This window comes from Symphalangus syndactylus, chromosome 4, assembly GCF_028878055.3.
Source record: "Symphalangus syndactylus isolate Jambi chromosome 4, NHGRI_mSymSyn1-v2.1_pri, whole genome shotgun sequence".
Classification (NCBI taxonomy): domain Eukaryota; kingdom Metazoa; phylum Chordata; class Mammalia; order Primates; family Hylobatidae; genus Symphalangus; species Symphalangus syndactylus.
The window spans coordinates 95,881,011-95,908,137 of NC_072426.2; the positions used below are offsets into that span (position 1 = coordinate 95,881,011).

Genomic DNA, 27,127 nt, shown 5'->3' on the forward strand with positions numbered 1-27,127 from the left:
TTTCCCAGACCAATGTCTTGAAGTGTTTCCCCTGTTTTCTTCTAGAAGTTTTATCACTTTTGGCCTTATATTTAGGATTTTGATCCATTTTGAATTGATTTTTGTATAGGATGAGAGGTAGCTGGGCACAGTGGCTCACGCCTGTAATCCCAGCACTTTGGGAGGTTGAGGCGGGCGGATCATGAGGTCAGGAGTTTGAGACCAGCCTGGCCAACATAGTGAAACCTCATCTCTACTAAAAATACAAAAATTAGCCAGGCGTGGTGGCACGAGCTTGTAGTCCCAGCTACTCAGGAGGCTGAGGGAGGAGAATTGCTTGAACCCGGGAGGCGGAGGTTGCAGTGAGACGAGATCACGCCACTGCACTCCAGCTTGGGTGACAGAGTGAGATGTCTTTAAAAAAAAAAAAAGATGAGAGGTGAGGGTCTAGTTTCATTCTTTTTCGTGTGGATATCCAATTTTCTTAGCACCATTTATTGAAGACACTGTCCTTTTCCCCAAAAGTATTGTTAGCACCTTTGTCGAAAATCAGTTGGCTGTTGTACACTATTCACAATAGTAAAGACATGGAATCAACCCGAATGCCCATCAATGACAGACTGGATAAAGAAAATTTGGTACATATACACCATCAACTACTATGCAGCCATAAAAAGGAATGAGATCATGTCCTCTGCAGGGACATGGATGGAGCTAGAAACCAGCAAACTGATGCAGGAACAGAAAACTAAACACCACATGTTCCACAAGTGGGAGCTGAACAATGAGAACACATAGACACAGGGAGGGGAACAATACACACTGGGGCCTGTCAGGGCATGGGCAGCAGGAGGGAGAGCATCAGTAATGCATGCTGGGCTTAATACCTAGGTGATGGGTTGATAGGTACAGCAAACCTCCATGCCACACGTTTACCTATGCAGCAAGCCTGCACATCCTGCACGTGTATACTGGAACTTAAAATAAAAAACTAAAAAAAAAAAAAATCAGTTGACTGTGGATATGTGGATTAATTTCTGTGTTCTCAATTCTGTTCCATTGGTCTATGTGTTTTTATGCCGGTACCATGCTGTTTTGGTTATTAGAGGTTTGTAGTAGATTTTGAGTTCTGATAGTATGATACTTCCAGCTTTTTTCTTCGTTCCTTGTGCTCAGTATTGCTTTGGCTATTTGGAGTTTTTGTAGTTTCATACAACTTTTAGGATTTTTTTCCTATTTCTGTGAAGAGTATCATTGGTATTTTGATAGGGATTGCATTGAATCTATAGATTGCTTTGGGTAGTATTGTCATTTTAACAATATTAATCCTTCTGATCCATGAGCATGGAATGTCCATTTGCATCTTTTTCTATTTTTTTCATCACTGCTTTGGAGATTTCTTTGTTGAGGTTTTTCACCTCCTTGGTTAAATTTATTTTAGGTGTTTTATTTATTTGGTAGCTATTGTAAATGAAATTGCCCTCTTGATTACTTTTTAGCTAGTTCATTGTTCATATATCAAAACACTTACAAATTTTGTATATTAATTTTATATCTTGTGACTTTGATGAAATTATTTATCAGGTTTATTTTTTTAAGAGTACTTAGGTTTTTCTATACACGAGATCATGTTATCTGCAAACAGGGACAATTTTACTTCCTTTCCCATTTGGATGTCTTTTATTTCTTTGTCTTGTCTAATTGCTCTGGTTAGGACTTCCAGTATTACCTTGAATAAGAGTGGTAAGAGTGGGCATCCTTGTCTTGTTCCAGTTCTTAGAAGAACAGCTTTCAGCTATTCCCCATTTAGTTAAATGTTATCTGTGTGTTTGTTATATATGACCATTATTATATTGAGGTACTTTCCTTCTATACCTAATTAAGAGGTTTTTTTTTTTTTTTTTTTTTTGGGACGGAGTCTTGCTCTATCACCCAGGCTGGAGTGCAGTGGCCCGATCTCGGCTCACTGCGAGCTCCGCCTCCCGGGTTCACGCCATTCTCCTGCCTCAGCCTCTCCGAGTAGCTGGGACTACAGGCGCCCGCCACCACGCCCGGCTAATTTTTTTGTATTTTTAGTAGAGACGGGGTTTCACTGTGGTCTCGATCTCCTGACCTCGTGATCCGCCCGCCTCGGCCTCCCAAAGTGCTGGGATTACAAGCGTGAGCCACCGCGCCCGGCCGAGGTTTTTTTTTAAATCATGAATGGATGTTGAATTCTATCAAAAGCTGTTTCTGTGTCTATTGAGATGATCATATGGTTTTTGTCCTTCATTTTATTGATGTAATGTATGAAGTTTATTGATTCGTGTATGTTGAAACATCCTTGCATTCCTGGAATAAATCCCACTTAATCTTGGTGTATTTTCTTTTTGATATGTTGTTGAATTAAGTTTGCTAGTATTTTGTTGAGAGATTTTGCATTAATGTTCTGTAGTGATATTGGCCTGTAAGTTTTTTTTTTTTTATTGTGTTCTTGTCTGGTTTTGGTATCAGGGTTATGCTGGCCTTGTAGAATGAGTTAGCCAGAATACACTCTGCTTCAATTTTTGGGAATAGTTTAAGAAGGACTAGTACTAATTCTTCTTTAAAAGTTCAGTATAATTCAATGATGAAGGCATCTGGTCTTGGGCTTTTCTTCATTGGAAGACTTTTTATTACTGATTCAATCTCATTACTTGTTATTGTTCTGTTTAGTTTTTTTTTTTTATTTCTTCTTGGTTCAGTCTTGGTAGGTTGTATGTGTTCAGGAATTTGTCTATTTCATCTAGGTTTTCAGATTTATTGGCATATAGGTTTTCATAATAGTCTCTAATGATCCTTTGCATTTCTGTGCTATCCTTTGTGATGTCTCATTTTTTTTGTCATTCAGTTTATTTGCTTGGGACTTCTTTCTTTTAAAGTTTTAAATTTTGATGATGTACTACTTAACCTTTTTTTTTTTCTTTTATGAATTGTGTTTTTAATGCCATGACCAGGAACTCTTCACCAAGCCCTAGGTCCTAAAGATTTTCTCCTATGTTTTCTTCTAGAAGTTTTATAGTTTTACATTTAAATTTATAATCCATTTTTAATTGGATTGTTTGTTTTTGCTGTTGAGATGTTTGAGCTCCTTGTATGTTTTGGATATTAATCCTCTATCAGATGAGTAGTTTGCAAATATTTCAAGTTGATTTTCATATAAGTTGTGAGGTTTAGGTCAAGGTTCATTTTTTGCCTATGGATGTCTACTTGGTCAAATACTATTTGTTGAAAAGACCATTCTTCCTGCATTGATTACTTTTGCACCTTAAAAAAATCAGTAGATTGTACCTGTACAGGGCTACTTTGGGGTCTTCTAGTCCATTGATCTATGTGTCTATTACTCCACCAGTATCACAAAGTCTTGATCACTGTAGCTATGCAATGTCTTAAAATTGGGTTGAATTATCCCTCCTACCTTAGTCTTCATTTTCAAAATTGTTTTAGCTTTTTAAGTTCCTTTGCCATCCCATATACATTTTCAAACAATCTTGTGTATATCTGTAAAAAACTTGCTGGGATTTTTATAGAAATTGTAGCAAAAGTATATATTAACAGCATGGTGGGTGTTGTAACGCGTGAACATGCTATGTCTCTATTTATTTCTCTTTATTTTAATCTTTTAATTTTTTTGATCAGCATTTTGTCATTTTTTGCATTCAGTCTTGTATAGGTTTTGTTATATTCACACCTAAGTATTAGAAATTTTTATTACAGTCATAAATGGTATTTTAAATTTCAGTTTCCACGGATATATAGTAATACAAGTGTTTTTTGCATGTTGAACTTGTATCTTTTAGTCTTATCATAATTCCTAGGAGTTGGATGATTTTGTTTATTGATTTTGTTTCGTTTAGGTATATTCCCTGAGGATTTCTACTTTTTTTTTTTTTTTTTTTGAGATGGAGTCTCGCTCTGTCGCCCAGGTTGGAATGCAGTGACGCAATCTCAGCTCACTGCAAGCTCTGCCTCCCGGGTTCACGCCATTCTTCTGCCTCAGCCTCTCTAGCAGCTGGGACTACAGGCGCCTGCCACCACGCCCAGCTAATTTTTTGTACTTTTAGTAGAGATGGGGTTTCACCGTGTTAGCCAGGATGGTCTTGATCTCCTGACCTCATGATTCGCCCACCTCAGCCTCCCAAAGTGCTGAGATTACAGGTGTGAGCCACTGCGCCCCGCCTCCCTGAGGATTTCTATAGATGATCATATGATGTTCAAATAGGACAACTTTTTCTTGATGATTTTTATGTATTTTATTTACTTTTATTTTTTTGAGACAGAGTCTTGCTCTCTCACCCAGGCTGGAGTGCAAAGGTGCAATCTTGGCTCACTGCAACCTCTGCCTCCTGGGTTCAAGCCATTCTCCTGCCTCAGCCTCCTGAGTAGCTGGGACTACAGGTGTGAGCCACCACACCTGACTAATTTTTGTATTTTTAGTACAGACAGGGTTTCACCATGTTGGCCAGGCTGGTCTTGAACTCCCAACCTTGTGATCCACCTGCCTCAGCATCCCAAAATGCTGGGATTACAGGCATGAGCCACCATGCCTGGCCTTTATTTCCTTTTATTTTTTTCTTTTTATTGTTATACTGGCTAGCCCTTCCAGTACTAGAAGTGATAAAAGACATCCTTGTCTTGTATCTAATCTTAGGGAGAAAGTATTCCAACTTTTACCATTATATATGATGTTATCTGTAGATTTTTTTTTGTAGCTGATCTTTATTAATTTGAGAAAGTTTCTCTCTTAAGTATTTTGAGAATTTTTGTTATAAATGAGTGTCAAATTTTGTAAAATTCTTCTTTTGCATCAATTGACATAATCATGTAATTTTTTTCCTGTAGCATGGCAATGTGGTAGATTACCTTGATTTATTTTCAAATATTGAACCAGCTTTGCATTCCTGAAATAACCCTTACTTGATGGTGGTGTATAATTCTTTTTGGATATTATTGAATTCTCTGCTATTTTTTAATAAGGATTATTTCTATATTCATCAGGACTGTTGATCTGTCATTTTCTCTTTTTTTAATATATTTGTCTGGTTTTAGCATCAGGGTAATATTAACTTTACAAAATAAATTGGGATGTGTTTCTTTATTTTCTATATTCTGGAAGAGATTGTGTAGCGTTGGAGTTAATTCTTCTTTAAAAGTTTGGCATAATTCAGTGGTGAAGGCATCTGTGCCTGGAGATTTGGTTGGGGGAGGAGTTTTAAAATTAGGGGTTTAATTTTCTCAATAGTTATATGGCTATTCAAACTTTTTATACCATGTTAGTTGACTTGTGGTCATGTGTGGGTTTCAAGGATTTGGTTCATTTTATGAAAATTGTCAAGATTTATGTGTGTAAAGTTGTAGTATTCCTTTATTATCCGTTTGATGTCTGTAGGGTTTGTAATGATATCTCGTTTCATTTCTGATACTGTATTTTCCCTCTTTTCCTTTGTCAGTGTGTTTTTTTTTTTTTTTTGACAAAAAAAACCTTTTTTTTTGGAGTGCAGTGTTGTGATCTCAGCTCACTGCAACCTCTGCCTCCTGGGTTCAAGCAATTCTTGTGCTTCAGCCTCATGAGTAGCTGGGACCACAGGTGTGTACCACCATGCCTGGCTAATTTTTGGTTTTTAGTAGAGATGGGGTTTCACCACGTTGGCCAGTGTGATCTCGAACTCCAGGCCTCAAGTGATCCACCCACCTTGATAGAAGTTTGTCAATTTCACAAATCTTTTGAAATAACCAGTTTTGCTTCATTAATTTACTATGTATTTTTTCAATTTCATTTACTTCTACTATTGTCATTTTTTCTTCCTTCTGTTTGCTTTTTGTTTCATTTTCTTTTTTTTCCTTTTTTGTTTTGTTTTGTTTTTTGAGATAGGATCTTGCTCTATTGCCCAGGCTGGAGTGCATGTGAGGATTTCAAGGATTTGGTGCGATCTTGGCTCACTGCAATCTCTACCTCCCAGGCTCAAGCAATTCTTGTGCTTCAGCCTTCCAAATAGCTGGGGTTACAGAGATGGGGTTTCACCATGTTGGCCAGACTGGTCTTGAACTCCTGGCCTCAAGTGATCCACCCACCTTGGCCTCCCAAAATGCTGGGATTCCACCATGCCCATCCCCTGTTTAGTTTGTTCTTATTTTTCTAGTTTCCTGATATAGGACCTTGTAATATTAATTTGCAGCTTCTTGTCTTTTCTAATATAAATATTTCACTCAGTGCTATAAATTTCCCCATCAGCACTGTTTTGGCTGCACTACACAAATTTGAATATGTTGTATTTTCATTGTCATTGAATCTTCATGTATGTATTGGTCAGTATAGGGACAGATAGTAAATACTTTAGGCTTTGTGGGGCACATAAGGTCTGTGTCACTCCTCCTTTTTTTTCTTTTTCCTTGTAACATTTTCTAAGTGCAAAAATTATTCTTAGCTTAGAGCTTGTACCAAAATTGGCTTGTGGGGCTGTAGTTTGCCTATCTCTGCTTTAGACCTATTTCTTACCTTTCACAGTCAGAGTATGTGTCTCTAGCCTAGCATAGTGTATGTCCTGGTTGAGCTTTTCAGCTTAAAATGCACACACACACACAATTGCCTTCCTTCTTGCAATTTTTCTACAACCTTCTTTTTTTCTAGGACCCATTTCAGTTCTTAACACCACTTCTATGAAATTTGTTCTACCTGAGTCACTCTACATCTGACTCTCAGAAAACTTACTGAATGTGGATTTGATAATACTATTTCGTGCTGAGCACAGATTGCCATTATTTGCTACTTACGTATTTTAATTTCATGTATTTTATTTCTACAACTGGATTGTAGGTTCCCGGAGAGCTAGAATTTATCTTAACTTCAACTATAATAATGCTTTGTTTTTTTTTTTTTTTTTTTTTTTTTTTTTTTTTTTTTTTTTTTTTTTTTTTTTTGAGACGGAGTCTTGCTCTGTCGCCCAGGCTGGAGTGCAGTGGCGCAGTCTCAGCTCACTGCAAGCTCCGCCTCCCGGGTTCACGCCATTCTCCTGCCTCAGCCTCTCTGAGTAGCTGGGACTACAGGCGCCCGCCACCACGCCCGGCTAATTTTTTTGTATTTTTAGTAGAGACGGGGTTTCACCGTGGTCTCGATCTCCTGACCTCGTGATCCGCCCGCCTCGGCCTCCCAAAGTGCTGGGATTACAAGCGTGAGCCACCGCGCCCGACCAATAATGCTTTGTTTTAAAACAACCCCTTCTGGATTATAAAGCTTTATATAAAGTGTTTTTGTGTGTGTGTGTATGTGTGTGTGTGTCTGTGTGTCTGTGTGTTTTGGTTCCTCATGAAAATCCTGTGAAGCAGCCGGGGCAAAGAATTTTATCTATAGTTGATAAATGAAGAAACTGAGGCTCAGACAGTTAACATGGACCAAGGCTCCATGGGTAGTAAAGGACAAAATCAGATCTCAACCTCAATGCTGGCCCATTGCTCCCTTCAGCTCCCTGAAACCCAGCAGTGGGATGGGCATATCAAACATCCTTGACTTAGCCTGTTGAGTATTAATGTCCATTTCCCTGGCCATGTCACCCAGTCCTTAAGTCCATACCTCTACTTCTTCCCCTCCCTCTGCGCTGTCTTTCTGCTGCCTACTACTGTTGTTTCAGTGAGAACTTGGACTGTCATCCTTTGAGAAGACATGGTCAAAATAGGAACCTTGATTCTTTCATATTTAGAAAAGTCCCTCTCTAGAGAAAGAGGACTGAATCTGACACTATATTCATTTCCTGGAGCTGTTCTTTTTTATTTTTTTGAGATGGAGTTTCGCTCTTGTTGCCCAGACTGGAGTGCAAAGGCACGATCTCGGATCACTGCAACCTCTGCCTTCTGGATTCAAGCGATTCTCTTGCCTCAGCCTCCTAAGTAGCTGGGATTATAGGTGCCTGCCAATTTTGTATTATAGGTGCCTGCCTAGCTAATTTTGTATTTTTAGTAGAGGTAGGATTTCACCATATTGGTCAGATTGGTCTCGAACTCCTAACCTCAAGTGATCCACCTGCCTCGGCCTCCCAAAATGCTGGGATTACAGGCGTGAGCCACTGCACCCGGCCTCCTAGAGCTGTTCTTGATAGGAAGGGCCACATTCCAGTGGAGGGGGCTTATCACTCAGGGGCTTTACAACTGTCCCCAAAGAAAGACCATTTCCTTGCCATTGCCTTGTCTTCCATGATAACACACTGAGGATGGGAGCCCAGGCCTGTTGGGCTCTGGCACATGAAATTGGCTCCTTTGGGGCTTCTGCATTTACGGTGAAGAAGTTAGTGGAGAATCTAGGGATGGGATTTTCACACCCCAACAAGTGACTTGAAAAACACAGAAGCAAATGAAGGCCTGCTCACTGCTGCTGTGAAACAAATACTCTATACTTGTCCCCACCGTGAGCCGGATCTCCTGAGGCTTTGAGGAAGGTCTTCAGCTTAGATTTGAGATTTCAGAATAGCCACTCCCCTTCCGGACACCCTAAGCCCGAGCCTGAACCCTGCCTGGTGTGTGCTTGCCAGTGTCCTTGCTGTCTTCACACAGGCACTGGCCACACAGGCTCTGCCTTACCCGGGAAGGGCTTGCCCATCACTACCCCCATCCCAGAGCTAGAAGGCAGCCTGTGCACAGACCTTGTCCATGAGTCAAACTCCCCCAAATCTGACTTTCAAAGGAGAAGATAAATGGGACCCAGGCAAGGAGGTTCCCTTGAGCACATGATGGGAATACTCAAACACTGGAGGGCTCTTTCTTCAGTGCTCAACACCCATTAATTAAAAAATAACACATCTAAATCAGCTGGGTGACCATAGTGCTGTGTGCCTATAGTCCTAGCTACTTGGGAAGCTGAGGTTGGAGGATCACTTGAACCCTGGATTTTGAGGCTGCAGTGAGCTATGATCACACCATTGCACTCCAGCCTGGGTGATGGAGTGAGACCCGGTCTCTAAAACAAACTCTAAAAACCCCAAACAAAGATAACACATCTATCATGCCTGGAGAAGCTCATTTTCCTATAAGACCCATTCTTCTGTCCAGTCCTCTACAATCATTCATATCTTTGTGAGTACCTCCTCCAGGAAGCCTCTGAAGGCTGGATACCTTGGGAGGATAAATAATGGATACCATTTACTGAGCACTTACTGCAGGCCAGCTGTGCTAGGCACTTTCCTCGCATTAACTTACTCTATCCCCACAACAACTTCATAGGGTAGATGCTATTATTCTCTGCACTTTATGGAAGATGATGCCCGGTCACTTGCCAAAAGTGTGAAGTTTAGTAAAGCAAAAGCCTGGAGTTTGAGTGCAGGTATGTGCTCCTGAACAGTACATTCTATTGAACCTCCCATCTTTCTATCAGTCAAGGACATTAGTTGCAGATAATAAAAACCAATCTTGGCTGGGGTCATCAGAAAATGAACCTCTGAAAGGATAAGAGGTGGCTCATAAAATCTCTGAGAGAGTGCTCACATATACCACATACCAAAATTGGAAGAATAAAATTTCTTGGAGGATAAACCCTGGCTGGATCCTCCCCAGTCCCATTTCTACTTCCTAAGCACATAGGAAGATGAGGTTTCTCAGCCTGCCTTTCAGTTAGGCCAATGGAGCATAAGCGGAAATTAATGCATAGTGTTTCCAGGCCTGTCCCTAAAATTTCTTGCCATATCCTTGGCTCTCATGGTTCTGTGAAAGAGAAGGAACTGTGATGCTGGAACCACACTAGGAACAGCCCAGGGCACGAGTCGCTGCCTGGAGACACACTGCCCAGACCAGCTGTCCAACCCACATCCACCTGCGTGTGATTGGAAAGCAAAACTGCTGAAATGTTGAGATTTATTTGTTTCATGGGATGACCTAGCCTATTCTGACCAATAAGATTGGAAAGTTAAGCTTGGTGGCTTCATGCTCAAGCCCAGCATCCAAAATCACAGGCTAGAACTGCTTCAGTGAAGACATTAATGCCATCGTTGCTGGCATAAATGCTGCAACTTGCACCAGTATCACTGCTGGCCCTGTACAGTGGACACTGGACAGAGCCTGTGCTGGCTGCTTCTGGAGAGTAGGAGCTGACACCACGCTTGCTCGAATACATTCTGTGCAGCTGGATCATTAAGATATGGATCCGACCTTCAAAGGTCCAACTGTCTAGTCCGAGGAGTGAAAATCCACAAAAGGCCATTGTAATAGAAGAGAAAGTGCTGAGTCTGCTGGCAGAGGACAGTTACTGGACTCTGATTCCTGGAAGAAGAGAGGATTTTAGGCCAGGATAAGTTGCCTATGTGGTTTTGGGCTCTTGGGATATTGTCTAAGTGTATGTCAAATTAAGTTACTATCTTTTGAAATTCAAGAACCTAAGGAAAGCTAGCAGAAGGCAAGAAATAACTAAAAGCAGAGCAGAACTGAAGGAAATAGAGACACAAAAAACCCTTCCAAAAATTAATGAATCCAGGAGCTGGTTTTTTTAAAAGATCAACAAAATTGATAGACCGCTAGCAAGACTAATAAAGAAGAAAAGAGAGAAGAATCAAATAGATGCAATAAAAAATGATAAAGGGGATATCACCGCTGATCCCACGGAAATACAAACTACCATCAGAGAATACTACAAACACCTCTATGCAAATAAACTAGAAAATCTAGAAGAAATGGATAAATTCCTGGACACATACACCCTCCCAAGACTAAGCCAGGAAGAAGTTGAATCTCTGAATAGACCAATAACAGGCTCTGAAATTGTGGCAATAATCAATAGCTTACCAACCAAAAAGAGTCCAGGACCTGATGGATTCACAGCCGAATTCTACCAGAGGTAAAAGGAGGAACTGGTACCATTCCTTCTGAAACTATTCCAATCAATAGAAAAAGAGGGAATCCTCCCTAACTCATTTTATGAGGCCAGCATCATCCTGATACCAAAGCCGGGCAGAGACAGAACAAAAAAGAGAATTTTAGACCAATATCCTTGATGAACATTGCTGCAAAAATCCTCAATAAAATACTGGCAAACCGAATCCAGCAGCACATCAAAAAGCGTATCCACCATGATCAAGTGGGCTTCATCCCTGGAATGCAGGGCTGGTTCAATATACGCAAATCAATAAATGTAATCCAGCATATAAACAGAACCAAAGACAAAAACCACATGATTATCTCAATAGATGCAGAAAAGGCCTTTGACAAAATTCAACAACCCTTCATGCTAAAAACTCTCAATAAATTAGATATTGATGGGACATATCTCAAAATAATAAGAGCTATCTATGACAAACCCACAGCCAATATCATACTGAATGGGCCAAAACTGGAAGCATTCCCTTTGAAAACTGGCACAAGACAGGGATGCCCTCTCTCACCACTCCTATTCAGCAAAGTGTTGGAAGTTCTGGCCAGGGCAATTAGGCAGGAGAAGGAAATAAAGGGTATTCAATTAGGAAAAGAGGAAGTCAAATTGTCCCTGTTTGCAGATGACATGATTGTATATCTAGAAAACCCCATTGTCTCAGCCCAAAATCTCCTTAAGCTGATAAGCAACTTCAGCAAAGTCTCAGGATACAAAATCAATGTACAAAAATCACAAGCATTCTTGTACACCAATCACAGACAAACAGAGGGCCAAATCATGAGTGAACTCCCATTCACAATTGCTTCAAAGAGAAAAAAATACCTAGGAATCCAACTTACAAGGGATGTGAAGGACCTCTTCAAGGAGAACTACAAACCACTGCTCAATGAAATAAAAGAGGATACAAACAAATGGAAGAACATTCCATGTTCATGGGTTGGAAGAATCAATATTGTGAAAATGGCCATACTGCCCAAGGTAATTTATAGATTCAATGCCATCCCCATCAAGCTACCAATGACTTTCTTCACAGAATTGGAAAAAACTACTTTAAAGTTCATATGGAACCAAAAAAGAGCCCGCATCGCCAAGTCAATCCTAAGCCAAAAGAACAAAGCTGGAGGCATCACGCTACCTGACTTCAAACTATACTACAAGGCTACAGTAACCAAAACAGGATGGTACTGGTACCAAAACAGAGATATAGATCAATGGAACCAAACAGAGCCCTCAGAAATAATGCCGCATATCTACAACTATCTGATCTTTGACAAACCTGACAAAAACAAGAAATGGGGAAAGGATTCCCTATTTATTAAATGGTGCTGGGAAAACTGGCTAGCCATATGTAGAAAGCTGAAACTGGATCCCTTCCTTACACCTTATACAAAAATTAATTCAAGATAGATTAAAGACTTACATGTTAGACCTAAAACCATAAAAACCCTAGAAGAAAACCTAGGCATTACCATTCAGGACATAGGCATGGGCAAGGACTTCATGTCTAAAACACCAAAAGCAGTGGCAACAAAAGCCAAAATTGACAAATGGGATCTAATTAAACTAAAGAGCTTCTGCACAGCAAAAGAAACTACCATCAGAGTGAACAGGCAACCTACAAAATGGGAGAAAATTTTTGCAACCTACTCATCTGACAAAGGGCTAATATCCAGAATCTACAATGAACTCAAACAAATTTACAAGGAAAAAACAAACAACCCCATCAAAACGTGGGCAAAGGACATGAACAGACACTTCTCAAAAGAAGACATTTATGCAGCCAAAAAACACATGAAAAAATTCTCATCATCACTGGCCATCAGAGAAATGCAAATCAAAACCACAGTGAGATACCATCTCACACCAGTTAGAATGGCGATCATTAAAAAGTCAGGAAACAACAGGTGCTGGAGAGGATGTGGAGAAATAGGAACACTTTTACACTGTTGGTGGGACTGTAAACTAGTTCAACCATTGTGGAAGTCAGTGTGGCGATTCCTCAGGGACCTAGAACTAGAAATACCATTTGACCCAGCCATCCCATTACTGGGTATATACCCAAAGGACTATAAATCATGCTGCTATAAAGACACATGCACATGTATGTTTATTGCAGCACTATTCACAATAGCAAAGACTTGGAACCAACCCAAATGTCTAACAACTATGGACTGAATTAAGAAAATGTGGCACATATACACCATGGAATACTATGCAGCCATAAAAAATGATGAATTCATGTCCTTTATAGGGACATGGATGAAACTGGAAATTATCATTCTCAGTAAACTATCGCAAGGACAAAAAACCAAACACCGCATGTTCTCACTCATAGGTGGGAACTGAACAATGAGAACACATGGACACAGGAAGGGGAACATCACACTCCAGGGACTGTTGTGGGGTGAGGGGAGGGGGGAGGGATAGCATTAGGAGATATACCTAATGCTAAATGACGAGTTAATGGGTGCAGCAAACCAACATGGCACATGTATATGTATGTAACAAACCTGCACATTGTGCACATGTACCCTAAAACTTAAAGTATAATAATAATAAAATAAAATAAAAAGAACCTAAGGAAAAATATTGAGGATAAAAGTGATACAGAATTAACTTTTACCAACCAAAAGAGTCCTACAATCCCCAAATACATAGTCTCAGTGTATATATAGGTATGTATATGTACATTTATACTCCAGTCTTCACTCTTAGGTCAATAGTTACCTCTTTCTCTTCCAGTATGGCCTTATTTGGCAGAGTGAAGTAAAAGCTAACTTTATTTGTTGTTGTTTTAATTATAGGACATTATTTTTTTTTAGATCTTTTGTTAATGAACACAAAGTCCTATCCTTTTCCTGTCAGTACTTTCATTAATGGCACAATAACAACACCACCATCAATTGTTTTACTAGTACTCTTAATTGTCATTTGGGTTTCTTGTCTGGAATAGTTTTCCAAAAAAAAAAAGAGAAAAAAATCTCATGGTATTCAAATGCTTTTCCAGGAAGTTTTATTTAATAGTTAATACAGAGAGCTGTTAACATTGACCTCCTCACAATCATTCTTGGTTTTTCTTCTTCTATTTTTTTTTGAGACGGTCTCGGTCTGTCGCCAGGGTGAAGTGTAGTGACACGATCTCGGCTCACTGCAACCTCCGCCTCCCAGGTTCAAGCGATTCTCCTGCCTCAGCCTCCTGAGTAGCTGGGACTACAGGCGCATGCCACCATGCCTGGCTAAGTTTTGTACTTTTGTAGAGAGAGGGTTTTACCAAGTTGGCCAGGATGGTCTTGATCTCTTGACCTCGTGATCCACCCGCCTCGGCCTCCCAAAGTGCTGGGATTACAGGCAGATTATTGGTTTTTCATACTCGTCAATCATTCCTTCACACATCTAGTTTCCTGACTCATAACATAAAACATTGTATTTCTTAGTAGCCATTTAAAATATAATTCCTAATGAAATTATTAATGACATATTAATGTCATACTTTTACTATATGTTTATGTTCCCAATCTTCCTGGGTCCCTTGATGTTTGCTATTCTACAGGTGTTAATAAGGGATAGCAAAAGATTGGAAACAAGCTGAATATCCAGAGAATGGGAACTGCTTCAGTTATGGTACATCTCACAGTGGAATACTAGGTAGTGGTAAAAAATAATGAGGAGGCACTTCACGTTCTGATGTGGATTGATCTTCAAGATTACAGTGATGCCCTGCCTAACAAATGTTTTTGTCAGTGATGGACCGCATAGATAATGGTGATCCCATAAGATTATAATGGAGTTGCCCTACGCAGGTATACCATTTTTAATCTTTTCTATTGTTACTGTACTTTTTCTATGTTTAGGTGTGTTTAGATGTATAAATACTTTCCATTTTGTTACAATTACCTACAGTGTTCTGTAAATTAACATGTTTAGGTTTGTAGTGTAGGAGCAGTAGGCATTACCACATAGCCTAGGTGAGTAGTAGGTTACTCCATCTAGGTTTGTGTAAGTACTCTAAGATGTTCACAGAACAACAGACAAAATTGCCTAAGGCCATATCCCTGTCATTAAATGATGCATGATTGCATTAAGAAAGACAGCCAGGCTGGGCGTGATGGCTCACGCCTGTAATCCCAGCACTTTGGGAGGGCGAGGTGGGTGGATCACGAGGTCAGGAGATTGAGACCATCCTGGCTAACAGGGTCAAACCCCATTTCTACTAAAAATACAAAAAATTAGCTGGGTGTGGTGGCACACGCCTATAGTCCCAGCTGCTCAGGAGGCAGAGGCAGGAGAATCGCTTGAACTCGGGAGGCGGAGGTTGCAGTGAGTCGAGACCCACACCACTGCACTCCAGCCTGGGCTACAGAGCGAGACTCTGTCTCAAAAAAAAAAAAAAAAAAAAAAAAAGAAAGAAAAAAGAAAGCGAAATGCAGAATAGACTATAGAGAATGATCTCACTTTTGTTATAAAACAGATGTTAGGGCATGTATTGTTTGTAAAAGCATGAAATGCCTCTGTGAGGATATATCCAAGAAGGAGATAACATTTGTTCGCTATTGGGAAGGAAATTGTGTAGCTGAAAGGCTGTGTTGAGGGGGAGAATTTTCAGTGATAATTTATACTCCTTAATACATCAGTGTGTATTTCCTAAGTGTGAGGACATTCTCTTACATAACCACTATGCAATGATCCAAATTTGGAAATTTAACACGAATATACTATAATCTACAGCCCATATTGAAATTTCAGTTGTCTCAATCATGACTTTATAGCCATTTTTTCCCCCAGTTTAAGACTGTCTTAGTTCATTCAGGCTACTATAACAAAATACCATAGACTGGGTGGCTTATGACCAACAGAGATTAATTTTCACAGTTCTGGACACTGGCAAGTCCAAGAGCAAGGTGCTGGCAGATTCAGTGTCTGGCGAGGGCCTTGCTTTCTGGCTCACAGATGGTGACTTCTTGCTGTGTCCTCACATGGTAAAGGGGTGAGGGGTCTCTCCGCCTCTTTTATAAGGGTGCTGATCCCATTCATGAGAACTTACCTCCATGACCTAATAACCTCCTAAAAGCCCTACCTTCTAATATCATCACTTTAGGGGTTAGGATTTCAACATTTGATGGTAAGGATGGGAGTTGCAGGGGCACAAACATTTCAATCATAGCAAGAACCCAACTCAGGATTGCATATTGCATTTAGCTGTCTTGTATCTTAGTGTCTTTTAATTTGGAATGGTTTCTAGGACTTTGTCTTTCTTTTTGTCAACAGCAGCAATGATTAAGCCTCTTTAAGTGGCTTCTCAGGCAGTAGATGTAGACAAATGGGAGCTGGGTTTAGAGAGTCAGAGTATAGAAAATGATAGGGATGGCTGTCAGCTTCTGCCTAGTTTGTGGTCTAATATGCAGAACCCCTTTGTGGGCTTCTTGGAATAATGGAGTATGGAGAGGATGAGAATATGCCCCTGCTTGGGGAGGTGGCAGATGGGGGCAATGCTTACAGTCATTCTAAATTGGGTCTAAATAGAAATAAGACCATATTTTGAGATCATAAGCTGATGAGGCTGGATAATATTTAGAATGCATTCTTAGGTAGATTTATTTTTATTTATTAATTATTATTATTATTTTTTGAGACAGAATCTCACTCTGTTGCAAGGCTGGGGTGCAGTGGCATGATCTCAGCTCACTGCAACCTCCGCCTCCCGGGTTCAAGCGATTCTCCTGCCTCAGTCTCCTGAGTAGCTGGGACTACAGGTGCACGCCACTACGCCCAGCTAATTTTTGTATTTTTAGTAGAGTTGGGGTTTCACCATGTTGGCCAGGATGGTCTTGATCTCTTGACTTCATGATCTGCCCACCTCGGCCTCCCAAAGTGTTGGGGTTACAGGCATGAATCACCACACTCAGCCTCTTAGGTAGATTTATAAAACGAGATTGCCTATAGCTTTCATCAGTTTTTTAAGAGACTTTTTATCATGTGAAAATTTTAACAGATAAAAAAATAGACAAAACAGTTTAATGAACTTGCATGTACCCATCTCCCAGATTTAACAATTATTATCATTCTTCCATTCTTGCTTAATCTATTCCCTGACTTTCCCCTGCCTGAAAGAATGTTAAAGAAAATCCCCATACATCATATCTTTTTACCCTCAAATACTTCAGAATATCTTTCTAGCAAATCAGGATTAAATATACATGACCACAACTTCATTATCACATCCAACAAATTAATAATATTGTCTTAATAAGATCTAATATTAATACACATTCCGTTTGCAATCTCTCGTCAATGTCTTTTTTTTTTTTTTTTTTTTTTTGAGACGGAGTCTCAGTCTGTCACCCAAGCTGGAGTGCAGTGGTGCGATCTTGGCTTACTGCAGGCTCTGCCTCCTGGGTTCATGCCATTCTCCTGCCTCAGCCTCCCGAGTAGCTGGGACTACAGGTGCCCACCACCATGCCCGGCTAATTTTTTGGATTTTTAGTAGAGACGGGGTTTCACTGTGTTAGCCAGGATGGTCTTGATCTCCTGACCTCATGATCCACCTGCCTCGGCCTCCCAAAGTGCTGGGATTACAGGTGTGAGCCACGGTGCCAGGCCTCATCAATGTCTTTTTACAGTTGGTTTGTTTGTGTGGAGATTTAAACAGGAGGACTTTCTGGTGTGGCCCTGAAGGACAGTAGTGAAGGAAAATACTCCTACTGGGCATAACTTCAAGCAGTACCCCTGATTGTTTATTTCCCTGAAAGAAGAGGTTACCAGAGATATGGATCTACACTGATTTATGGGCAGTGGCTAATGGTTTAGCTGGCTGGGCTTGGAAGGGACACAATTGGAAAATTGGTCACAAGGCATTCGAGGAAGCAATGTATGGACAGACCTCTCAGATTGGCCACAAAAGTGAAGATATCTGCATCCCATGTGAATGCTCACCTAGAGTAATTACAGCAGAAGAAGATTTTAATAATCCAGTGGGCAAGATAATCTGTCCTCTGGATCAGCCAGCCTCTTTCCTCAGCTACCTAAAGTGTTCATGCTCAAAGTGGCCAAGGCAAGAGTGATGTGGACTGTCCACTTACTAAAGTCTAATGCCTACCACCATTGCTGAGTGGCCAACCTTCGAACAGCAGAGACCAACTGAGCCCTCAGTGGCACCTTTCCCTGGAAGAACCAGCCAGCCTTTGCTTTTTCTGCCTGCAATACCCCTGCCAGAACTATTATCCATATACAGAAAGAATGCCTTATTCACCATGGTGGTATGACACTCTGCCTTGCTTCTGGCCAAGAAGTTCATTTTACAGCAAATAAAGTACAGCAGTGGGTTCATGCTCATGGAAATTGTGGGTCTACCTTACTGTCTTCATTACTATAGCTTTATAGAAAGTCTTAAAATCAGATAGTATAAGTCTTCTTTGTTCTTTTTAAAATTGTTCTGGCTATTGTAGATTCTTTGTATTTTCATAAGCTTTTAGAATAAGCTTGTGAATTTCTACCAAAAAAAAAAAAAAAAAAACCTTGTTGAAATTTGAATGGGATTGTGTTTTATCTGTAGATCTATTTGGAGAAAATTGGTGTCTTAACAATATTGAGTCTTTCAATCCATGAACATGGCATATCTCTCTATTTATTCAAGTCTTCTTTATTTTATTTCAGCAATATTTTACAGGATTTTATTTTTTGTGTGTGTGAAAAACTTTTAAATAGAGATGAGGTCTTGCTATGTTGGCCAGGCTAGACTCAAACTCCACTCAAGCTATCCTTCTTCATCAGGCTTCCAAGTAGGTGGGACTATAGGCTTATGTCACCATGCCTGGCTTACAGCTTTTTGTATATAGGTCTTGTGTCCACATTTTGTTAAATCCGGTCCTAATTATTTTAATGTTTGTGAGGCTATTGTATAAATGGTATATTTTACATCTTCATTTCCCAATAGTTTATTGTCAATATGTAAAAATCAATTGATTTGATTTTGTAATTTATGATATTGACTTTGTAATTTATAATTTTTATAAGTTTTCTTATTTTAGTAGTTTTGTGTATTTCTTAGGATTTTTACACACAAATATAATTGTGTCCTCTGCAAAAATAGTTTGACTTCCCTCTTTCCAATCTGTTTGTTTCTTCTTCCCTTCCCTTTCTTTTGTTCTTTCTTTTCTTTTTCTTTCTTCCTCTCTTGCTTTCTTTTTTCTTTCTTTCTTATTAAATCTTTTCATTTCCATAGGTTACTGGGGTACAGGTGGTGTTTGATTACATGAGTAAGTTCTTTAGTGGTGATCTGTGAGATTTTGGTGCATCCCTCACCCAAGCAGTATACACTGCACCCAATTTGTGGTCTTTTATCCCTTACCCCCTTCCCACACTTTCCCACTGAGTCCCCAAAGTACATTGTATCTTTCTTATGCCTTTGCATCCTCATAGCTTAGCTTCCACATATGAGTGAGAACATATATTTGGTTTTCCATTCCTGAGTTACTTCACTTAGAATAACAGTCTCCAGTCTCATCCAGGTCACTGTGAATGCCGTTAATTCATTCCTTTTTATGACCGAGTAGTATTCCATTGTATATATATACCACAGTTTCTTTATCCACTCATTGACTGATGGGCATTTGGGTTGGTTCCATGTTTCTACAATTGCAAATTGTGCTGCTATATCTTTTGTACGTGTACAAGTATCTTTTTCATATAATAATTTCTTTTCCTCTGCGTAGATAGCCAGTAGTGGGATTGCTGAATTAAATGGTAGTTCTACTTTCAGCTCTTTAAGGAATCTTCAGTGTTTTCCATAGTGGTTGTACTAGTTTATATTCCCACCTACCTCAAAGGTCTCTGAAATGCCTTGGAGGCTTTTTCCCCATTGCCTTGGATATTAACACTTGTCTCCCTTTTAGTTATGTTAATATCTCTAGCAAGTGGTTGCTCCATAGAGACTGGTTAAATACTTGTTACCAAAAGGAAATATCTCTAGTAAGTGGTTACTCCATAGCCTGCTTGGATTCTTCCCTTGAAAAAGCTTTTTCTTTCTTTGGCACATGGCTAGACTGAAAGATTTCCAAACTATTATGCTCTGCTTCCTCTTTAAATATAACTTCCAACTTGAAGTCATTCCTTTGCTCCCACATCTGAGCTTATGTTGTTAGAGGCAGCCATGCCACTTCTTAAATACTTTGGTGCTCAGAAATTTCTTCTGCCAGATAATGTAGGTCATCACTTTGAAATTCAAACTTCCATAGATCCCTAGCACATGGACACAATATTGCTAAGTTCTCTGCTAAGGCATAACAAAGGTGACATTTGTTCCATTTCCCAATAAGTTCGTCATTTCCATCTGATACCTCATCAGCCTGGACTTCACTGTTCATATCACTATCAGCATTTTGGTCACAAGTATTTAACCAGTCTCTAAAAAGTTCCAAATTTTCTCTCATCTTTCTCTCTTCTTCTGAGCTCTCCAAACTTTTCCAACCTCTGCCCATTACCTGGTTCCAAAGCTGCTTCCACATTTCCAGGTATCTTCATAGCAATGTCCCACTCCTTGGTACCAATTTTCTGTATTAAGCAATTCTTGTATTTCTATAAAAATACCTGAGACTGGTTAATTTGTAAAGAAAAGCAGTTTAATTGGCTTATAGTTCTTCAGACTGTACAGGAAGCATAGCCCTGGCATCTGCTTCTGGGGAAGTCTCAGGAAGCCTACAATCATGGTGAAAGGTAAAGCAGGAGCATGCGTCTAACATGGTGGGAGTAGAAGCAAGAGAGAGTAGGGGAGGTGCCATACACTTTAAACAACCAGATTTTGCAGGGAAAGCACCAAGCTATGAGGGATCCACCTCCATGACCCAGACACCTCCCACCAGGCCTGACTTCCAACACTGAGGATTTTATTTCAACATAAGATTGGGGTGGGGACAAATATCCAAACTGCATCAACCTCTGATGTAAAAATCCAATAATCAAGCAGCAATACTTTAAGTGCAGCACAGAGTCTTCCATGTCATTATTTACAAGACCTGAACCTCTTTACATAATAACAAAATTGAATACAGATGACTTAGCCATTAAGTCCATTAAAAAAATCTGTCCTTTTACATGGTGACAGATTTTACTTTTTGTTATCTTTCTCCTTCTCTTTTTCTTTTGCTCTTCCTTTACTTCCTTTTCTTATGTCTGTGTTTTTTGGCTTTTTTCCAATTCCCCTGCAGTACCTACATGTACGCTTTTAAAAAAATGTTTCTTGTGCTTTTCCTCTTCCTACTTTTTCTTCTTCTTCCTGCTATTCTAACTTTCAGCGGAACTGGCCCTGCTGCTATGGCCTCAGGTCTGGCTCCCAGAAGGGCTCTGACTTCTGCTTGGACTCTGGCTCCTCCTATGCCTACCTGGCCAACTGTGTCCAGGCTTTCTTTTGCTTTCTCCATTATCTTATCTTTCAGGACCTTAGAAGTGTTTCCTAAAGTTTCCTCATCTTTTACAGATACATTACTTCCACTATCACTTTCATTATAATCTGGCCCAAAAGCAGCTTCATCATTGTCTCTAGTTAAGTCAGGGGACACTCGAAAGGAGTGACTTAACTGGGGTTTAGGGTTGGTAGCATTCTTCTCAACTTGCCCAGTAATTTGCTCTTTCTCAATCTGTGTGTCTGGTGGATTATCAAGTAACTTATTGCCACTTGACTCTTCGTTGTTCTTTGCTTCTAATATATGTGTCTCATGATCTTTACAAAGACTTTTATCTATAAATTTTGCCTCTTACCTTGAGTGTTTAGTATCATAAGTGGCTTTGTGATCATGAGGTCTTTTGGTCTCTTGAGTGACTAGAATTACTTTTTTTGGAATCTCCTCTGCCATTTTTAAGAAACTCTCTTTCCTCCATCAGCTTAGTTTTCTGTTCAGATGCAGAAGCTATAGTTTATTTTTGTTGTTTTTCAAAAGTTTTTGCGCACACTTTGCACTTTCTGTCTGACACGGTGCCATCGGAGGATTCATCCTCATGGCTGGGTTTGTTCTCCTGTTGGTTATCTTCCCCAGCCCCATTTTGCTCGGACACTGGCTGAGGTTCCTTTAACTTGTGTACAATGAAGAGATGCCTGGACAGAGAGACGTGAGATGTGTAGCAGAGGCCACACTCCTGGCACTGGTAGGAAGAACTATCTGATTTGTGCTGAGGGATGTGTTCGTGGAACTGAAGCAGGTTTTCGGTGGTGAAGCCACACTCGGCACACTTAAGAACCTTAAAAACATTGATTTTCAGCTTTTTCAGTGGTTGAGTGATCGCTCCTCGGGGAGGCCTGAGCTCCAGAACTGGTTCTTCCAACTTCCGCTTGGGACTGGGGACCTTGGTGTCTTCTTTTATTTCTGTTTCCTCCTCATTGGTGGTGTCCGTCATTTCTTTCAGGTCAGGATCCTTGATGCTGTGCATCAGCTGGACGTGCTTCTCCAGCATCAGTCGTTTGGTAAAGGTACGTCTGGAGTCTGGGCAGTGTGAGCAGGCGTACACTTTCCTGATGCCTTTGTGCTTGATACAGTTGTGCTGGCACAGGCTGTGGGACGAGCTTGTCACACTGGCGGCAGGGGTGTTTCTTCATTTGCTTCCCTTGCTCCTTCCTCACGTGGGATATGTACACATCTCTCTGCATGAACAGGCAGTCACACTCCCAACACTTTCTTGGTTTCCATCGATTTTTTCACAGAAGATGGAGATTTCTTTTCCAATTTCTCTTTCTCATTCATGGATTTGGTGTCCTTTTTGTTCTGATTTGCTGAATTTTGAGTTACAGGCTTAATGCTCAAAGGCAAGTTTATACCCAAGTTTGGAGGCCCTTCAATACTTTTCAATGTTCCATGCATAGACTTGATATGGTCCATCATAAGTTGCTTCTGTGCATATAAAAGATAACAGTCTGGACACTTGAAAACAGACACCTTCTGGTTTTCAATGTGTTGGTCAAAGTGGCAATACAGCAAGGTTTGCAGGGTGAACACAGTGTCACACATGGAACACTTATATATTATTTTTGGTTCTCCTATCTTGATGCCAGGATGCTGTGTGTAGGTGTGGGAATGTGTGCTTGGGGCAGACTTACACACCATTGGACAAATAGGACACTTGTAGAAGACTTCACAGTGAGAACCTTGAATGTGAGACTTCAGAGAAGCCACATCAGAGTACACAACATTGCAATGCACACATCGAAAACCAACTCTCCTCATGTAGTGCAGACAGTTCTTGGTGACGTGGGTCTGGAAGTGCACCGACCTGCAGATGGCCCTGCACTCAGGGCAGATGTAGGGAGATTTGTGCTGATGGATTCTCTGGTGTGATGCATAACTGCACTGGTTAGGAAGCAGCATCTGGCAGATAGTGCAAGTCTTTTGTCCGCTCGTGTCTGCAGCCTGCTGGAAATGTGTAGCCAGTGATGTCTCATCCTGAAGACTTCATTACACTCCAAACATTTTAGACTATGTTTACACAGTTTGGAGGGGTCTTCATCTAGGGGCATCGCTGGGGTGATGGGAATGCTTAAAGGAGCCGATATGACTGTCCCAGTTATGCCAGACTGAATTTTTGTGACAGTGTGTGTGCCGGCTCCCACAGGGCTCTGAAGAGTGGAAGTTGAAGTGGAAGTATTGCTTGATGGAGAAACTATCATTTGACCTGCTGGGACTGGCTTTAAAATTAAGTGGGAGCATTGCATTACCACCCCTTTCTCCTTATGCCCACGGGCATGGGAAAGGAGGCTGCATTTGTTGTAAAAAATGAGGTTCTTTGTACCATAGTTGCATGTTACTTCGATGTCCATGCTCTGTCTGTCGTAGTGCTGGGTCAGCCTCTTTTCAAGTGCAAAGGAGTCCCCACACTCCAAGCACTTGTACCTACGCATCAGTAACGTGATCCCTGCATTGGTGGGAGGACTGAGGTTTGGGATGTAAACAGGGACTGGATTGACACTGCTTAGCACCTTGTTGAAAGCTTCCACCACATAACTCTGCAAGGACGACACCACCTGGACTCGAGACACCTTTTTGGGGGGTTGCGAGGCTGCTGCATTGATTATTGCCTGCTTTATTTGTTGCTGAGGTTTGGTTAGCACTTGGCGGAGTTCAGAGGTGGCCTGGTCACCCTGAGGCAAAAGGTTAATGTTGGCAAGGTTCACAGTCTTTGGCACGAGTTTGGCGTTGGCCAGGCTGGGTGCCAGCACCATGACAGTTTGCTGCTGGATGGCATTGGCGGCTTTAATGATGGCGCTGCTGGCGCTCTGGACAGATGCAGCAGATATGACTGTGGCTTTTACCGTTGTGTTGTTAGCGAGCTTCAAATTAATGACTTGGGATCCTGCTGTCTTCACAGCAGACACTGGGAGGAAAGCAGGCTCGATTGTGACCTATTTAGGGGTGAGCTCTGCAGGTGAAACTGCATTGGTCATGACCATGGACTGGAGAGGCGCCCTGAGGGGAGAGGAAAGGATGGCAGCTGATGCTGGAGATGACAGAAGGGATGTCACAGAGGCCATCACGGATGCCATCTCCTCAGAAGATTTCTTCCCAGAGTCAAGATCCACTTCTGGCAATACCCTGGTCACTGTCCTCTTGATTTCCCCAGAAGACGTCTTAACGGTTTTTATGCGGACTTTGAGGATTGCTGGTGTGGACCCTGCGGGAGAGGATGGGGAACGCTTGCTGCCATTCTCACTTGAGATGCTTCTGGGATTATCCGGTTGCTTTAGGGATGGTTTTTTTGGTCCTGTCTATGAGATTCTGGAATTCAGGAGACATGTCGGTGGCTCTCGGACTGTCATTTACTTCTTCTTCTTCTTCTCTTTTTTTTTGAGACAGAGTCTTGTCCGTCACCCAGGCTGGAGTGCAGTGGCACGATCTCGTCTCACTGCAACCTCCGCCTCCCAGGTTCAAGCGATTCTTCTGCCCCGGCCTCCTGAGTAGCTGGGATTAAGGTGCGCACCTCCATGCCCAGCTAATTTTTGCATTTTTAGTACAGACAGGGTTTCACCATGTTGGTCAGGCTGGTCTCGAACTTCTGACCTCGTGATCCGCCCACCTTGGCCTCTCAAAGTGCTGGGATTACAGGCATGAGCCACCGCACCTGGCTGTCGTTTACTTCTTTTGGTAACGGGGAGGACTCCCTCGAATTGACCACTGGTTCTTTGCAGGAGTCTGAAGCCGCCTTTTTAGCGCTGAGGTCAGTGATGGCAGCGCTGCAGGACAAGAGCTTGGAGGATGACTTTGTCTTTGATGGCGCAGTGCCGGGGAGGCAGGTGTCATTCTTCTCGGAGCTCAGCTTCCCATCCAGGACTTTGTTTTCAAGCACCTTGTCAGAGTTTTCCTTCAGTTTATCCTCTGCTTTTCTGACTTTAAAAGGTTCATAAACACTCAGGTTTATAGAATTGGCTTCTGCTTCTCTCTTAACAACTTTGTTTTTCTCCATGTTGCCTGACGTAGAGAGTCCAGTTTTGCTGGAGTTTTCCCCTCCAAATGCCTTCAGCTTATCATAGTCCTGCTGGGGAGCCGACCCTGTCAACACGTTCAACCTGAAGCTTGATCGCACGTCCTCTTTGTCAGGGGGTCATCCGCCTTGATCTTCTCGTCATCACCACACTCTTCAGCACTAGAGATCGGACTAAACTGGCTGAACGTCGAGTCCTTCAGTGTCACCTCAGAGGCAAGCACGTCTCCTTTCAAGGACTTCGCTCCATCTTTACTGTAACTGTCAAGGGAGGACGCTGTGAGAAACCCATTATGTAGGCCATTGCCAGTGGGGTTGTGGCCGTCTTTCTCCCCGCCCTCGGAGGAGTGGATGTTGTGAACATTCTTGACAGGGAGTCGTCCTCTCCGTGAGCATTCTGCTTCATGTGGCTTTGGTGGTCATCATGTCCAGACTCAATAGCTGCTTTAAGATCGACCATATCTGGGATGTCAAATGCTGCCAGGAGGTCATCAAAGTCTGGGGACTTCATATCCCCCATGGTCATGAATTTGAGCAGATGTTCTTGTGAACCTTGACCTTTTGGAAAGGCTTTAGACCAATGTTCAGTTACTGTCACACGGCTGCATTCTCAGCAAATAGGAAAGGGTTAAAAGCAGCCCCAGTCAACAGGCCTTTTGACCTTCATAATAGAAGCATCTCCAACACCTTTTTGTAGCTTCTAAAAGAAAAAGCACAAAACAGAACATACCCCCTTCCCGGGGTGGGCCTTCGCGGCGGTCAAGCCCTGGCGTCTGGGCCGCAGCCCGGATGACCTTTGTTCAGCGCGGCGCGGCCAGCGGCTGTTGTTGTGACTGCTGCCGCTGTCGTCAGAGCGGTGGCGGCGGCGGCTGCTTCCATGTTACAGGCGTGTCATCTGGGTTCCCGCTGCCGGGGTCTGTGTGTGTGTGTGCGGAGGAGAGGCCTCGCCGCGGCCGCCGCCGCCGCCGCCGCCGCCGCCGCCGGGCCTAGTTGATCGCCCGGCCCGGGCCCCGCGCCTCCCCGCGCACCGTGCTCTAGGCCGCGCGGCGTCGGCCTGTTGTTGTTTTTAATAGATATCCGTCATTAGGTTGAAAAATCCAAGTTCTCTAATACTTTAATGAGAGTTTTTGTTGTCGTTGTTGTTGTTTTGCGATAGGGTTTCCCTCTGTCGCCCAGGCTGGAGTGCAGTGGTGCAATCTTGGCTCACTGCAACCTCCACCTCCTGGTTTCAAGTGATCCTCCCACCTCAGCCTTCCCAGTAGCTGGGACTGTAGGCATGTGCCAACACATCCAGCTAATTTTTGTATTTTTTATAGAGATGGGGTTTCACTATGTTACCCAGGCTGGTCTTGAACTCCTGGGCTCAAGTGATCCTCCCACCTTGGCCTCCCAAAGTGCTGGGATTACAGGTGAGCCACCGCGCCTGATGAGAGTTTTTTTGTTTGTTTTTTGTTTTTTTTTAATGTCATAAACACCTATTTCTGTTAAGTTTTTTCACATCTCTCAAGATTATGATTTTTCTCGTTTATCCTATTAATGTCACGAATTACACTAATTTTTCAAATGTTAGACCAACTCTGCATTCTGGGATAAGTGTCTCCCCCCCAAGTCACATGTATTATCCTTTTTCTATATTACTATATTTGATTTGCTAATATTTTGTTAAGGGTTTATATTAATAAGAAATACTATTAGCCTGTAGTTTTCTTATAATGACTTTGTTTTTCTTATCAGGATAATACTGGCATCATAAAATGATATGGGAAATATTCTCTCCATCTCTTTTTTGAAAGTGTTAGTATGATATTAGTGTTATTTTCTCCTTAAATATTT

The 27,127-nt window shown here is 41.6% G+C and overlaps 1 protein-coding gene and 1 pseudogene across 1 annotated transcript; both read right to left on the reverse strand.

Annotated features, from left to right (window-relative positions):
• Nucleotides 1–10,056: 10,056 nt before the first annotated feature.
• Nucleotides 10,057–26,192, reverse strand: LOC129480971 (zinc finger protein 532-like). The gene is given in 9 exon segments (XM_055275637.2): nt 10,057–10,236; nt 21,590–22,388; nt 22,390–22,497; nt 22,499–23,264; nt 23,267–24,578; nt 24,580–24,625; nt 24,930–25,416; nt 25,419–25,667; nt 25,670–26,192. Coding segments are annotated over 8 exon segments (3,762 nt in total). The 5' UTR covers nt 25,821–26,192; the 3' UTR covers nt 10,057–10,236; nt 21,590–21,745.
• LOC129480139 (E3 ubiquitin-protein ligase RBBP6-like) lies at nt 20,923–21,742 on the reverse strand (annotated as a pseudogene).
• Nucleotides 26,193–27,127: the final 935 nt, after the last annotated feature.